Raw genomic sequence first — 17,104 nt, 5'->3', positions numbered from 1 at the left:
TGCAGGATTACCCCACAGTCTGAGAGAGGGAAAAGGATGAGCCCAGAGAAATCTCCCGGGAGCTAAAATCATCCCATGTAGCCAGCCCATGGCAAGCCTGAGCTAGCCTTGAAAACCCACAGAACCATCAGAGAAAGGTCTGAATGGATTTCTTTTAATGTCTTTTGCTTCCCTCTGAAGGACACCATGGTTTAACTCAGTGAGTCCCAGGAGACCACAGGAGACCCTTGGCTTATGACCTAATTGGTTCCTGGAGGAAAGTTGAAAGTTGAGACCTCTTTTTTTCCCCCAGTTTGGCACATTATTATAAGTTATGGTCCTTTTCCTGGAAACAAACCCTGTACCACAATATTCCAAAATATATTGTTAAAATATATGTTGAATATATATTATTTATATTTTTACAAACATCTGTTAAAGTATATAAAGGCAAAATTTGTAGCCACAGTGAAAGGAAGCATGCGTGGGGTAGTTAGCGACTCAGATTCTAGAACCAGACTTGTGTAGGTTCAAATTTCAACTTTGCAACTTCCTAGCTGGGTGATCTTGGGCAAGTTATTCAACCTCTCTATGCTTCGGTTATCTATAAAAATGGTGGTAATAGTCCCTTCTAGAGCTGCTTTGAGGAGTAAATGAGTTAATGTATAGAAAGTAGTGAGAACTGGCAATGCCTAACAACATTACTAAGTGCTGGCTGTTATTTTATATATTGCAAATGGTCATTTTAGGGACTGAATGGTCTTAAAATACCAGCTCAATCAAGTTGGCTCTCAAGACTCCTTCTTTTCCTGATAAGGCCTTCCTGAGGCTAGAAATAGGCACTCGTCGTCATACTCTTCAAGGCTATTCACAATCAGGCTCCAGTCCTGCCTTTTCTACACTGTTTTTGTACAAATGCTCCACTCAAGTTGCACTTTCTCTCTCATGGTTCAGCTTAACATCTACCTCTTCGGCAAAATTTTACCACTGTTATCTGAACTTCTTTGGAATTTATTATATGCTTCAGTGTTCTATTGTTTTAAAAAATCGTCCCTGAATCAAATCCTTTGAAACTATTAGCTCTGTGCAGTACAACTTTGTGTCCCCTTGTCACCTACTACAGTGTGCTAGGCACTTAAAATATGTGTTGCTTAGCTGGCAGAGATAAGAGAAAGCAACCTTTTCAAGTTTGCACTATAAATTGAATTTCGTGTGTGCATGTACACATGCATGCATGTCCAACCTGCATAGCAGGTTAGCAGTTTTAAAGACTAACCGTGCTTTTAAAATTGGAGGACTTGTGAAAAAATTTTAATTTAATATATCTAAGTGAAACATCTGCAGGTTAGATTGTTTGGAACTGCCTAGTAGCCAAAAAATATCACACTTCATATATTGAAATACAGGCCTGCATCTCCTGTTGGATAATTATAAAATTTCTTCCTCTGAAACTACTACCACTGCATAGCAAGGAAAGAGAAGGACCCTGTGGCTGTGAGTGTCCACATCACAGAATTAGGGCTGTAAGAGCAAGGAACTAGTTAAGGAAGGGAGAGGGAGAGAAAAGGAGAAACATACATTTGTATCTGCCTCTTTTTCTAATATTTAATAACAGTAATAAAACGTCTTAGCTGAAAATATTTATATGACCTAATAAGACATTTTGACCTTTTGGCTATTGGCGAAGTTTTGTGTGTGAAAACTATTGTATTTGATGTCCAAAAATATCATTATCTAAAAGATTATAAATGTATTCCTAAATCTTAAACATTTTAATTGAAGTTTACATAAAAACAATTTTATGCCATAATTTTAACCGGCTTTGTCTTAAATGAAATTTTGAATTATCCATCATCATCTGACTTCTGTACCTTGTGAATTAAGAGTTTATTGGGTTTTTTTAATAAGTTTGTTTATTTATTTATTTTGGCTGCGTTGGGTCTTCGTTTCTGCGTACGGGCTTTCTCTAGTTGCGGTGAGGGGGGGCTACTCTTCATTGCGGTGCTCGGGCTTCTCATTGCAGTGGCTTCTCTTATTGCAGAGCACGGGCTCTAGGAGCGTGGGCTTCAGTAGTTGTGGCTCACGGTCTCAGTAGTTGTGGCACATGGGCTCTAGAGCACAGGCTCAGTAGTTGTGGCGCACGGGCTTCGTTGCTCCGTGGCATGTGGGATCTTCCCGCACCAAGGCTCGAACCCGTGTCCCCTGCACTGGCAGGCGGATTCTTAACCACTGCGCCACCAGGGAAGTACCAAGAGTTTATTGTATTTTAATTGCCTCACTTTTATTCTCTTTTCACTCTTTGTTAGTGAATATACTTGAATTTGGGCTGTGGCATTAGTTATTTTAGACATAAAAAAATGAGTTCTTGTAAAGCAGTTATACTCCAATACAGATGTTAAAAAAAAAGAGTTCTTGTCAAGAATACCTTAAAGCAAGGACCCATCTTTCTTTCTTTCTTTCTTTTGATACCAGATAGTCTGGATGAATATTTTGAATATGATGCAGAGGAGTTCTTGGTCTCTCTGGCCTTGTTAATAACAGAAGGACGAACACCTGAATGTTCTGTTAAAGGTCGGACGGAAAGTTTCCATTGCCCTCCAGCACAGTCCTGTTACCCAGTAACTAGCAAACATGAATGTAGTGATAAGCTGGCCCAGGTGAGAATTGTGTTTTGAATGCTTTTTATCTTTTATATAAACCTGTTTAAATTCTGTCATTGACTTTGTTAAATCACAATTATAATGTTCACATTTAAGTATAAAATTGGTCACAACATAAAGAAAAGGTACTAATCCTGAACTGCAGCTAATAATTTTGGCTGTAAACAAGGCTCTCAAAGGCCACAGTAGGTAGCTTTTCCATCAGCAGGCAGGTGGGCAGCCAGTTTCATACCTGCCTCCACACACACCAGATTTAAGATTATCTTTGTTACTATGAATTAGCTTTTCTTTAGTTTTAGTCTCAGCCCCGGTTCATCAACTTTGTGTTCTTGTTTATTTAATAGATTGATGTTCATAATTATTTTCCCCACATTAATCACTTTCCCTCTTACATCCCTCCCCTTTTTAATGGGAGGATACTTTTTGCTATCATTAATGTTTTTGTAGAATACTGTTAAAAATATTTATTTTGATATGTAGCGTATAATTTGCTGTAAGGATTTTTCTCCCAGTTAGTCTCTTAACTGTAGTCCAAAATTTTAAACTTCTAAAAATGTTGTCTACTTTAAGTGTTTAATGAAAATGAGTTTTTAATATTTTGATCTTAGAATGAATCTTTCCTCTAATTAATGATGATGTAATTAACAAATGAGGCGAGGCTGGGCCATCTTGAGGCCTGTCAGACATTGGGCATGGCAGTTCTTTTTCCACAAAATAGAGCAAAGATATCCTCCCCGGAGAAAATTTGCATCATAATTGTTGTTTGCTACTAATCCCCACACTCTAGAGCTCCTAGTGCTGATGCATTGTTTAATGAGGAAACCTAAATAGGCAGACAAGCCTGAGCTGAGCCCTGCAATAGGCAACTCATTTTCATATAGATGTCTGCTTTACAATTATATTTTTCAAATTTAAATATAAAATTGGGTGGGCTCTTGAGCCATTTTGCTTATCTCCATCTTCTCCAAGTGTCGCCAAGCCCGACGAACTAGGTCTGAGGTCGCATTATTGTGGAAGAATAACCTTCCAATCATGGTGGAAGTGATGCTACTACCAGATTGCTGCTACAGTGACGATGGGCCCACCACAGAAGGGATTGATCTAAATGATCCTGCAATTAAGCAAGATGCGTTATTATTAGAAAGATGGATATTGGAGCCAGTTCCTCGACAGTAAGTTGAACTGAGTTTGAAGTTGTCCTTTGTAAATCAGGTTTTCCATTACTTTCTATAAATTATTTTAATAATATATCATATCTTTGAGTTCCTCTATTTATGTAGTAAAATTTACATATTTAGTACTTATGTGACTTCAAGTGACACTGGTAAATGCACTCCTATACTCTTGAAAGCACATGTCCTGAGTGATATGTTTATTTCAACTTTTATCTTTCTAAAATTTAGTCATTTTGTACTTGTTGACATTTAGATGATGCTTTTTTACTTCCCTTAGGAGTGGCGATCGATTTATTGAAGAGAAGACTCTCCTATTGGCTGTCCGCTCATTTGTGTTTTTTTCTCAATTAAGTGCTTGGCTGAGTGTTTCTCATGGTGCTATTCCACGAAATATTATTTACAGGTATGTCTAGGGCAGAAAAAGGACAATGTGTATTCAGCTACAGTGGTTAGCTACTGAATGACATTTTACCTTTTAGGCAGTTTATATCCTTCATTTCTAAATATAAGGGGACAAAATTTACTGAAATTAAAAAGTAAAAAATTTACTTGTTTTTCAAAACAAGTTAGAGAAATTTAGATATGACTCAATATGCATTTTGCTTCTTGGGTTAAATCTGGCGTAGAATAGTTTTCAGAGAACTTTTCAGCTTACTTCACAGAACTAACAATGAGAATGTACCACCATTATAAATAAAGTGGAAAAACTTTCTGGGTTGCTGAATTTCCATAATGGTAGACTTAATTTTAAGATCCTGAAAACTGTAAACACACAGGCTGCTGAACAACTGTCTTAACTGTCTCTTTAGGCAGGTGGCCGTGAGATAGAGAGTATCTCTTAATCACCATGCGCAACAGAATTAGCTGAATCCATTTATTTAGTAGTAAATGAAAAGTCCTTTTTCTGTTTTGACAACTAATTTTAAATTATAGTATTTTTGAGCTTTAATGCTTTAATAGAATAGTGTTCTTAAAAAGATGGTCTCCATTCCAGGTATAATCTATTTATGTTGGTTTTGTTAGAATGACATGCATGGTAAAGTAGGTTAAAATAAAATCTCAATAGTAATTAATGCAAACAAAGGTAAGTATATGACTGTTTAACATTTTTTAAATAACATAATAATGATTTGTTTTATAATCCATTGATTCCATTTTTTTCTGTGTGATTCTAGAATCAGTGCTGCTGATGTAGACCTACAGTGGAATTTTTCACAAACTCCAATTGAACATGTGTTTCCTGTTCCCAATGTGTCTCACAATGTGGCCTTGAAAGTCAGTGTTCAGTCCTTGCCCAGACAGTCTAATTATCCAGTTTTGACCTGTAGTATTCACACTAATATTGGCCTTTATGAGAAAAGAGTTCAAGACCATGAACTTAAAACCCATCAGCACCGAAATTCTACTGAAGCAGAGCAATGTAGTACAAACAGTTCACAGCGTCTGTGTAGCAAACAAACTTGGACCATGGCACCCGAAAGCATAATATTACATGCAAAAAATGGCACAACTCCAGAATATACTGCAGCTGTCAAAAATGTCAAACTATATCCGGGCACTAGTGGTAAATCTGACTATGGAACATCTCAAGGCAATATTCTGGGCTTCAGTGGTATAGGAGATAAAAAGTCACATGAAACATCAGTGAGAACTTTAAAATCATTTTCAGTGATTGATTCTAGTGAATCTAGCCGCCAGAGTTCCTGGCAGTCAGTTGGTGAGACTAATCCTTTAATAGGCTCTTTAATTCAGGAGCGACAAGAAGTTATTGCAAGAATAGCTCAGCATTTGATTCATTGTGATCCAAGCACTTCACATGTTTCTGGACATCCACTTAATACACAAGAATCTAGTTCACTTAATTCAAAGCTTTTCCGGGTTTCACAAGAAAATGAAAATGTGAGAAAATGTAAAGAAACGTTCTCCATTTCTTTTGGTAATCCAGAGCTCACCTCCTCAGAAGACATCAATGAAGGGAAAATTCGAGTAAAACCAGAAACTCCTCGAAGTGACACTTGCATTACTAATGGTCTTCATTCTGATCAGTCTGTTGGTGAGATTAATCCTTTGATAAGCTCTTTACTCCAGGAGCGGCAAGATGTCATTGCAAGGATTGCTCAGCACTTGGAACACATTGATCCAACAGCACCTCACATGCCCCGGCAATCATTCAACATGCAGGACTCCAGTTCAGTTCCTTCTAAAGTGTTTAGGAGTTCCTATGAAGACAGAAATTTGTTGAAGAAAAACAAGGATGACACCTCTGTTTCCATTTCTGATACAAAATTTTCCTTGTTAGATAACATCAGTGAAGGGAAACACTTAACACCTAATAAACATTTTAGTTATTTTAAATGCAATAGTAATGTCAAGCCTTCTTTGAAACCTCAAACAAGAAGAAATCTGCATCAGAACAATCCTAGTGAAATCCAAAGTACATTTCAAGAGACACAGAACAAAGCCACTGGTTTAATGAATCCTTCAAATATGTCTCATTGCAAAGAAGATAACTTAGATTTCACAATCAGATTGGAAAACACACTTTCTGAGTGTCAATTTAAGGAACAAGAAATTGACAATGAAATCAATAAACAGTATTCAAAATGTAACAGTATTGACAAACAGATTTGCACAAATAAGTATAAGGACAAAATAATAATAAATGAAAATTATAATCCAGAATCTTTTAACAATCACCAGTTTGATCATTCAAAAAAAAGTGACTCGAAAATAAATGTTACTGTGTTGGAAATGTCTGGATATTTGAAGAAACATGCAAATGAGTGCTCAGATAAAGACTCCAAAAAGCCTAAGTCATGCGAACAAAATACTCAACTTAATAGTATAGAAAATTATCTCAATAAAGATAGTGAAGGTTTCAAATGCAAAAAGCCAAACCAATTAAACAATGAACAGGATAAGAAAGAAGATCCAGTTGATGAAATATCTCAAAACTGTTCTCAGAGGAAGAATATAAAAGAATGTTTGTTTACGTGTGAACGACTGAAAACTAAAGAGGTATTGGTAGGTAATATCTAACATTTCAAATATAATCCTCAAACATTTGTTATGGTTTGAACTTTGTTTACAGGAGATCTAGTTAGGCTCAAGATAGATGCCCATTATCTATAAAACTCACTGTCTGATATAATAAACATCCTTGTAAATAACCCACCCACTTCAGAGCAAATGCTAGGTAAATTCTTCCTCTTGCCTTTTTTTGTTTATTTTAATACTGTGAACAGTTGCTGGAGAGTAAATAAGAGTCAGAAATGAAACTTGTATCATTAGCTTAAGGTATTGTTTGATAGCAGCTCTGGCCTACAAGCAGTGTGCCCATTGTGTTATGCCTAGAAATATCTATAGTGAAATCACTGGGCTGTTGGTCAGAATACCCAAGTTTCAGTCCTGACAATTTGGTCCTTGAGTGAAGCTGAATAAATCATGTAACTTATAAAACCCTCAGTCTCCTCGATTTTAAAATAAGAACGATGAATATCTTTTGCTTATAGTTGTGGTGATAATCAAATTATAGATCTTTAAACATTTTGTAAGCTTTTAATGCACTACCTAAATCAAAGATATTTAAGTTAGTTCCATTTTATTTGTCCACCAAATCACTTTTTAACTTTAGAAAATTATTATTAGGCTTAAATTTCCTTTATTTCTCCAAGAAGTATCACAAATTTATATCTCAGTTATATGGAAAACTACTTAACTGCCTCGATCCAAATCTGAATGACCTTGATTCATCTTCTTTATCATACAAATTAGCTTTGCCGGACATTAGAGTCTTAAAAGTATGCCATGTTTGCAATTAATATTTTTCAACAGACGATCTCTTTCTAACACATGGGTTTAATCAAATGAGAGTTTCCAATTTCCTAAAACTATAATTGTCACAAAAACCTACCCTGGCCTTAAGAATACTAGCTTTTCATGATCCTTTCTGGTACCTAACAGGGAGACTTACTTTGACCATGGTATTTTTCAAGCCACTAATATTTGTTTTTTCATACACTCATTTTAAATATAATTATATAGCATTTACTGGGTGCCCAGGCACTCTTCTGAATGTTTTATACATGCTGGCTTACTAAATCCTTTCACTACGCTCTGAGGTTAGGTGCTATTACTAACTCCAGTTTACAAATGAGAACTCTAGGCCCAGAGAGGTTAAGTAACTTGCCCAAGGTCATAAAGCTAGTAAATGGTAGAGCCAGGACCCCAATTATTCTTCTCTGATTTTTATTCATGTGTTTTTATGCATTTTTTATTTCTGGGTATAAACTTGCCATTTTAAATTCTTAAGAATTAGTCTATTTCTTATATCACTTCAAAAACATGATACTGTGACTGTGTTAAGTATATTTTAAAATTCACATTTAAATTTTTGTATCATGCTGTACCAAATTATATTTTCTCAGAATGGCTCTTGCTACTGACATAGTTTTATATTTTAGAATATTTTACTAATTTTTTCTGTGAGTTTTTTCACAGATTAAAAGAATTGAATGTTAGCTTACTAGATGATAGACTGAGTTTTTTTTTTTTAAATAAACTTATTTATTTATTTGTTTTTATTTTTGGCTGTATTGGGTATTCATTGCTGTGCGTGAGCTTTCCCTAGCTGTGGTGAGCGGGAGCTACTCTTGGTTGAGGTGCGAGGGCTTCTTATTGCGGTGGCTTCTCTTGTTGCGGAGCACGGGCTCTAGGCGCACGGGCTTCAGTAGTTGTGGCTCATGGGCTCTATAGCGCAGGCTCAGTAGTTGTGCTGCACGGGCTTAGTTGCTCCGCAGCATGTGGGATCTTCCCGGGCCAGGGACTGAACCCCCTGTCCTCTGCATTGGCAGGCGGATTCTTAACCACTGCACCACCAGGGAAGCCCAGACTGAGTTTTGATAAATATGTTGATAAGGCAATTGTGTTTGGACATACTTTTTTTAGAATATTTGAGTTTATTCAGCATCTTAGAAAAAACTCTTAAACACTGTTTTTTGATTAAAGTGTATATATGTATATGTGTGTGTATAGATAGTTATATAGGTTGTTAGCTTTACCACCAAGGATGTAATACCTCAGTACATGTTAAGAATAAATCTAAAAACAAAAAAATTTTAAATATTGCCATTAAAATCTAAATCTTTTCCTAGCAGAGAACTATACCACTTAAACACTCAAGTGTCTGGCAGAAACATAATTTTCATTCCTTGGATGGAACCTCAACCAGAGCCTTTCATCCTCGAACTGGATTGCCTCTTCTTTCCAGTCCTGTAAGTGTTTTTCTCTTATTTTATGTTTAGACTTGCAAAACATGTAAAATGTTTGCAAATCACTTTATCCAAATTTTAATTGAAAAAATTTAAATACCTTCAAAATAAATTTCTAGTGGGAAAACATTTTATTTTTTGATACATTTAATAGCTAAATGTTAATATGGAAAAAGGCAGAAAAAATGAATAAAAATGAATTTATTGTATTAGGATTATAAAATTTCTCTGAAATTCTTTTGTCCAGCATATTGATTCTCACTAATGTAAAGAAAATACTTAGTGTAAAGTGGATTTTCTCTAAATAGATTTGTATCATAGTACTGTGGCTGGTTGACACCACCAGCTGAATCATCTGGGAATCAAATTTGTGGCTGTCTTTGACTTGCGACCTGTACAGTTAATCTTCTTATTTTGAGACATATAAGTTTCCCCACTCTACATTTACTAATAAATTTATAGATCTGAGTGTGATGGTTAAGAACCTCGCTTTGGCATCACGCTGACTTCACCCTAGCTGTGTGACATTAGGTGAGAAATATTGTCTCTCTGAGCCTCAGTTTCCTCATCTGAAAAAGGGGTGATAATGTCCACCTTAGTGTTGGGAAGATGATTAATATCATTCCTGGTAAGCATTTGATAGTCGCTAAAGCTGCCATTTCAGTTAAACGAGAGGTAAGCAGTCAATATCCTAGTAAACTAAAAACATGTTTATTTTTGCTATTGACATAATTTTTGTTTTTATGTGAGTTTTTTTAAGTAAACTCAAAGCATGCAATATCTGGCATATTTTCAAAAATTAATTCTTGAATAAGAGATTTAGTTTTAAATTTGTAACTTGGACCTTAGGTGTTTATTTTAGGGAAGTTGAATTCTAAACAATTTAAAATAACCCCAAATGTTTGACCTACGTATGAGGTGCTTTCAAAATGCCCAGGTGATGAGGAAAAAACTTATAGCATCATGCTGGTGTAAAAAGCACTACAGACTTCTGTTCAATATGGTGGACTGAGTTAATACGAGAAGATCCTTCCTCCTTCCCAAACACAAAAATCCTGGACAAAATATAACACAACTTTTAAATACATAATATAGTGTAAGAGCAAGAAAGATAAATCTCTGAAACTAACTTGGGGCAAATTATGACCTTCTAGGATATCTAAATCTAATATAGTGCTAGCGTTTAATGCTCCTGCTGGATCAGGAGTCAGGTCTACACTGGTCATAGCTGGGACCTAAAACCAAACTCCATAAAGCCAGAAACAGGTGAGGACTGCCATTCTAGAAATGGGAGAAGAGAAAAGAAATCACCTATTTACTTAAGGGGTGCAATAGGAGGGATAGAGTAGATGGGAAAAGAAGCCCCCAAAAGAATTTGGACCTAAGCCTAAGTCACCCATGGTTAGGGGGTTCTGAATTTGTGCTGTCTATGAGAAAACATGAAACTATCCCACATCTATTACCCATGGCACCAAGGATTTATTTTCATGGAAGATAACTCTTTCTGAGGATGATCTCAGGGGGATTAAAATTATAAAGCACCTTAAAAGAACCAGCAAGAAGAAGAAGTGGGAAAATTCATATTTAGGAATCCTGTTATCAGAGCAACTTGAAAGAGAATCAGAAATAATTCTTTTTAAAATGTTTCAAGACAAGACAGGGAGATGATCTTGGTGCTTTGTGTCCACCTAGAGGGGTGGGATAGGGAGGGTGGGAGGGAGGGAGATGCAAGAGGGAGGAGATATGGGGTTATATGTTTATGTATAGCTGATTCACTTTGTTATACAGCAGAAACTAACACAGCATTGTAAAGCAATTACTCCAATAAAGATGTTAACATAAATAAATGAATGAATGAGTGAATGTATGTTCCAAGAGATAAATGAAGATAAAGACAGGGAACTGAGATAAGAGAACATGTGGGATTGGAAAAATAGAAATTAAAAATATGAAAAATATAATTGAAGTGTACACACACGTGTGCATACACATACACATGGATTAAATGGTGGACTGGAATCAGCTGAATAGAGATTTAGTCAACGGATAGACACGTATTAAGAAAGCACCTAGAATAAAGTGCAGAAGGGAAGAGAGATGGTAAAATATGAAAGAGCCCTGGAGGATAAAATGAGATGTTCAGTATAAGCCTAGTAGAAATTCCAAAAGGAAGGCTAGATGGAATGAGGAAAATGCAGTACTGGAAGAAATGAAAGTAGAAAACTTTCCTGAATTGAAGACATGAGAATTTGGATTGAAGATTTCACATTAAGTTCTAACTCCAAAATATAGAATGGTGCGCTTGTACAACTCTTAAAAATATTGAGGTTGTTTAGACTTTCAGTATCATCTGTTTCTTAGTCACAAATTAGACCAATCACTCAGATACTTTATACATATTTAACATTAATTCTAAAGACAAATCCGTCTAACTTGTATGTTGTATGTGATTTTACCTTTAATTTACACTTGGGTCTTTCATTTTTAGATTATTTTTAGCTAGTTGGTGGTTTGTCTTAAATGTAATTTGGTATACAATAGTGGTTAAAAATCCACAGTAGTATTTTTCAAACCTGTTCTCTGTGAAGCCCCAGCCAGGGTTCTTGGAAATGTGCAGTCGGGTAGGGATGGTTAAAAGAACAGTAGAGTTGGCAGGACCCCAGACTCCCATCGCCATTTAATTCTTTTTTTCCCCCTTTTATTGTAAAGCTATTAATCATTTATTCCTACCCCCTCAATACAGAAGTATATAAAGTAAAAAGTAAAAGTCTTATTATATTATATATTGGGATTACATGTAAGATTTGGTTTTAGAAAAAACTGGTTCTGGTTCTTAAAAAATCAAAACCGAGGGAATTCCATGGCGGTCCAGTGATTTAGACTCAGCGCTTTCACTGCTGTGGCCAGGGTTCAATCCCTGGTTGGGGAACTAAGATCCCGAAGTGCAGTTAGCCAAAAAAAGAAAAAAATCAAAACCTAGTAAAAGTGCTTTTATTAATCATCTTTTTTTTCCAAACTAGTTAATAAAATGAGGACATAGGGACAATATGTAATAAAGAGCATGATTTTAATAAGCTATTAGGAGAGAAGTTTTATTATTTTTTAAGATATGCTTAGCTTTCATTTGAAAATTGTTCTATCAATTCAAGAAAAAACTTATAGTCTGAAATTCTTTTGAAACCTAACAAGTGATTATTTTAACCTTAGGTTCCTCAAAGAAAGGCACAATCAGGTTGCTTTAATCTGGATTCTTCATTACTGCATCTGAAAAGCTTATCATCTAGAAGGTATTTATCTTAAAATTCATTAGTGATATGAAATAATCTTGCACAAAATTCTAGCCTTTCACAGTAAATAATGTTGACTCTGAAAATCAAAATTTGAACAGGAATCCCATTTTTCAGTTTATCATTTTCAAGATGATTTCACACATACAGTTATTAAGGATGAGTGAGGGAGAAATTAAGATGATGAGTAACTAACTATACAGTGGTCATTATGATAAACAAACACATTGGTTTTAACATTTAAGTGGGTTTGTCTGTTTCTGGTCATTCACCTCCTCCTTTGTCTTATACTCCTTTGCAAAAAAGCCTTGGCAATTTGTTCCATGTTGACAAATAATACTCTCATTATATTCCTTAGTCACATAAGTTTGCCTTTGTATTCTAATTTTTAACTTAAAATGAAGATTGATATAGAAGACTGCATTACAATATTATATATTTCCAGTAGATGCTGCTATGTGATATGTTATAAATTCCACCTTGAAACCTAGGATGTTATTTATATTCTTTATCAAATATTATAACAAAGATTATAAAATCTAATCAGGAATTTAAAATGAGATATTTCATATCTTAAAATTTGGTTACATTAATTTTTTATTATGGTAGTTTAAGTAAAATTGATCAGATCCTCCTAGTTTAATTTGTACAAAAGTGAATTAGAAAATACTGTTGTTAATATGTCCATTTGCTGATTTGTTCTTTTTTTAAATAGTCCTCGACCATGTTTAAACATTGAAGATGATCCAGATATTCATGAAAAACCATTTCTGAGTTCTAGTGCTCCACCTATAACAAGTCTTAGTCTCTTAGGAAATTTTGAGGTAATGTTTTTTGAAACTATTTTAAGAGTTGAAGTTTCCTAACCTAGACCCATGGTGTCATTTATGTCATTTGTTCTTAAAAAGGAAATAAATGGATTACATTTTTCTAAAGCCTTGAAATCACCTCCTTTCCTTTCCTTTCCCTTTTTCTTTTTTCCTTATCCCTTTTTCCTTTTTTGATTTCCCTTTTTCCTTTCCTTTACATGAGAAGTAAAGTTGGGAGAATTGTTGGCAGTGACATTTTAGAATTGGGTAGCTGGTGGAGGAGATGCAGGACTTAGGTGAAATCAGGTTGGATGGAGGTATCCGTTACTCGGGCTGGAAAATAGACTTGACCACACCTTCTTACCTGGTAAAACTGGCTCTGGGACCCAGGAAGGATGATGGTGGGCTGATAGCAGCTGATTCATGATCAAGGAGGCTGATTTTCGAAATCAAATAGTTCTTTGTACTATATTTGCAACTTCTCTGTAAATCTAAATTTATTATAAAATAAGATTATTTTTAAAAAATCAAATGGTTAAAGGTCTCTGATACATGTGCTGCTTTATTTAATGACTCTTCTACTTGGGATCAAGTATATCAAGGGTTTAGTTGTCTTCAATTAGAAAACAATCTTAAACATGAACCTGTAAATGACATTTAAAAAAAATTTTTATTGGAGTATAGTTGATTTACAATGTTGTGTTAGTTTCAGGTGTACAGCAAAGTGAATCAGTTATATATATACATATATGCACTCTTTTTTAGATTCTTTTCCCATATAGGCCATTACAGAGTATTGAGTAGAATTCCCTCTGTTACACAGTACGTCCTAATTAGTTATCTGTTTTCTCTCTTTTATATATAGTAGTGTGTATATGTCAATCCCAGTTTCGCAATTTATCCCTCCCCCCCTTTACCCCCCAGTAACCATAAGTTTGTTTTCTACATCTGTAACTCTACTTCTGTTTTGTAGATAAGTTTATTTGTACCCTTTTTTTAGAATCCACACATAAGCGATATCACATGATATTTATCATTCTCTGTCTGACTTACTTCACTCAGTGTGACAATCTCTAGGTCCATCCATGTCACTGCAAATGGCATTATTTCATTCTTTTTAATGGCTGAGTAATATTCCATTGTACATATGTACCACATCTTTTTTATCCATTCCCCTGTCAATGGACATTTAGGTTGCTTCCATGTCCTGGCTATTGTAAATGGTGCTGCAATGAACATTGGGGTGCACTTATCTTTTTGAATTACGGTTTCCTCTGGGTGTATGCCTAGGAGTAGGATTGCTGGGGCATATGGTACTTCTATTTTTTGTTTTTTAAGGAACTTCCATACTGTTCTCCATAGCGGTTGTACCAATTTACATTCCCAACAGTGATTTTAGGGAATTCCGTGGCAGCCCAGTGGTTAGGACTCCATGCTTCCACTGTAGAGGGCATGGGTTGGATCCCTGGTTGGGGAACTAAGATCCTGCATGCTGAGAGTTGGGGCTAAAAATACACATATATATATAAGTGATTTTATATGTATGGGTGTGTGTGTGTATATATATATATATATATATATATATATATATATATATATGTATGTGTGTATGTATACATATGCATGTATAAACATATATAATCACCTACGACCTTGCTCAACTTGCTTATTAATTTTATTGATTTGGAGGGGGTGGATTTTTGTATGTAGATTCCCACATCATCTACAAATAGGGACAGTTTTATTTCTTACTTTGTAATTTATATGCCTTTTATTTCCTTTTCTTGCACTCAGTAGGGCCTAACATGCATGCTAGTACAATATATTCGTTTAAAGTCACAAAAACCTGAATAAAGTCATAGACTACATTGGATCATTGGCCTTATCCATTAGCATTTTTGTGCTCTTTTTCTGAAATTTTCATACATCCTTAGAACATTTTTCTTATTTAAGAAACATTTATTGAGTACCTACTATGTGTCATGTTGTATGCTAGGAATATAAAGCTAAATAATAAACTTCCTGCCTTAGAGAAGTTTACAGGCTGCTGGAGAAGTTGGACATATAAATAATCTATAAACCGAAGTAATTAGCACTGTAATAGAAATTTTCTCAGTCTCCATATATTTGTTCTCTCTGCTAAGGGACTGGGAAGGTTTCACTAAGGAGCTGTCATTTGAGCTTAGTTACAAAAGATGAGTAGGAATTTGCCAAGTAAATTGTGTGAGAAGTGTCAAGAGATTCTAGACAAAGGGAGCTACATGTGCAAAGGCATATGGGTAAAAGTAGTAAAAGAGCATGGTGATATTGAAAAGCATCATCCAGAACTGGAGTGTAAGACTGCGTGCAAGTGAGGAGAGCTGTGGTAAGAGATGTAGGGTGGACCTTACATACCATGCTGTGAATATTTGACTTCATCCTGTGGACATCAAGAAACACAAAGTTTTTAACCTGGTGGGTAATGTAAGACTTTTTTTTTTTTTTTTTTTTTTAAAAACTCTGGCAGTAATACAGATGATACACTAAAGATGGAACAACTAATTAGAGGGTATTGCATTTGTTCAGAGGAGAGGTTATGAGGGTCTGAGCTAGGTTACTGGTGTTGAGGGAGCTGAGGCTGTGAGACTTGAGAGGTCCCATCAGCAGGATATGGATTGGATTGATTGCAGGGCAGGAGGGAGATACAGAAGGCTCCTTGTAACGTAGGTCTCTTGGTCTGGTCTTTTTGACACGGGACTTGAGAATTGCTGATGCCACTTTCAAATTTAGACTCATGAGGGCTTGGAGTGTTTCTTTTCAAAGAATTCCTGAATCAAAGAAACGTTACTCACATTTCTTGATGTATGCATATATGTGTTGATATATGTATAGGAAAGAGAGCTTGTGAAAGGTTTAACATGTTTCTCATACCTGGAAATATAAACACTAAATTGTTAAAAGTGGTTTCCTCAGCAAGTGAGCTTGGGAGAGATGGATAAGGAGCTTCTCTATTGTTTGTATTTATGTACTTTTAAATTTTTTCCCAATGTGTATTTACTGTTTCTTAAATTAAACTAAACAATAAAACATATGTCACTTCCAACAACAATTTTTAAGAGGCAGTTGTTTTTCAGTTAAAGTTATGAGTACTTGGCTTTCTTTTTTGATGGAACTTCTGTATATGACCTGTTAACAAGTTTTCAAGTGCTTCTCTGTGGCTAACAGTAGAAATATACTCTGAGGAATAAGAAAATTTCTGATATTATACCTGCTTTGGTAGAGCATATTTTCTTTACAGAGATAAGAATAACTCATTAAACGATTATATCAAAATAATGGTGAAGTTCAAAGATAGTTCAGTGTGGGTTGGAATAGTAAGGAGGCCAAACTTTGTAAGATGGTAGAAGATTGATTTGGGAGGGTGTTGATTTCAGGTCAGATGAACATTTGAAATGAGGGCATGGCAATGGCAGCAACCACTTTTCTAGTGCCAGAAAGCATACTAACATATTTCTTTAAATAGAAAGAAGGAATGAATGTGTTAACTTTTAAATTTTATTTCTTAAAAATTATTTTATTTTGCCTTCCAGGAGTCTGTCTTGAACTATCGTTTAGATCCTCTCGGCATTGTTGATGGCTTTACTGCCGAGGTAGGGGCAAGTGGTGTTTTCTGCCCCACTCATTTGACTCTTCCAGTTGAAGTGTCATTCTACAGTGTTTCTGATGATAATGCTCCCTCTCCTTATATGGCAAGTATTTTAAATTGTCTTCTTCTGCTAAAATCAACCATCTTAATGACAAATACCTTTAAGCTTAAAGAGATTTAGTACTACTTTGGTGCAATGCTTGAAAATATAAAGTATTTCCTAAGAGGGGATTGAAGGCTGCATAGAGATGAATATGCCAAAATAACACCTCACAACTTCTTTCTGAGCAAGCTCTAAT

At 35.2% G+C, this 17,104-nt stretch overlaps 1 protein-coding gene across 7 annotated transcripts in view; it reads left to right on the top strand.

The window, feature by feature from the left end:
* The window catches only part of FAM214A (family with sequence similarity 214 member A), an 87,192-nt gene that overhangs the window by 59,814 nt on the left and 10,274 nt on the right, over positions 1–17,104 (top strand). For 4 of the 7 annotated variants that reach the window (XR_003795747.1, XM_029236438.1, XM_029236437.1 and 1 more), the window contains exons 3-10: positions 2,452–2,636; positions 3,609–3,811; positions 4,092–4,217; positions 4,990–6,838; positions 8,968–9,087; positions 12,292–12,371; positions 13,087–13,195; positions 16,750–16,908. Coding sequence is in view for 6 of the 7 variants with exons in the window: in XM_029236438.1 (XP_029092271.1) it covers positions 2,452–2,636; positions 3,609–3,811; positions 4,092–4,217; positions 4,990–6,838; positions 8,968–9,087; positions 12,292–12,371; positions 13,087–13,195; positions 16,750–16,908 (2,831 nt within the window). In the remaining variant the exon portion in view is untranslated. The remainder of the gene's footprint in view (positions 1–2,451; positions 2,637–3,608; positions 3,812–4,091; positions 4,218–4,989; positions 6,839–8,967; positions 9,088–12,291; positions 12,372–13,086; positions 13,196–16,749; positions 16,909–17,104) is intronic. The other 3 variants (XM_029236439.1, XM_029236441.1, XM_029236440.1) reach the window with 3 other exon arrangements.

Source organism: Monodon monoceros, unplaced genomic scaffold (genome assembly GCF_005190385.1).
Source record: "Monodon monoceros isolate NGI ecotype Baffin Bay Population unplaced genomic scaffold, NGI_Narwhal_1 Super_Scaffold_21, whole genome shotgun sequence".
NCBI lineage: Eukaryota > Metazoa > Chordata > Mammalia > Artiodactyla > Monodontidae > Monodon > Monodon monoceros.
This window is presented reverse-complemented; position numbering and strand designations above follow the sequence as displayed.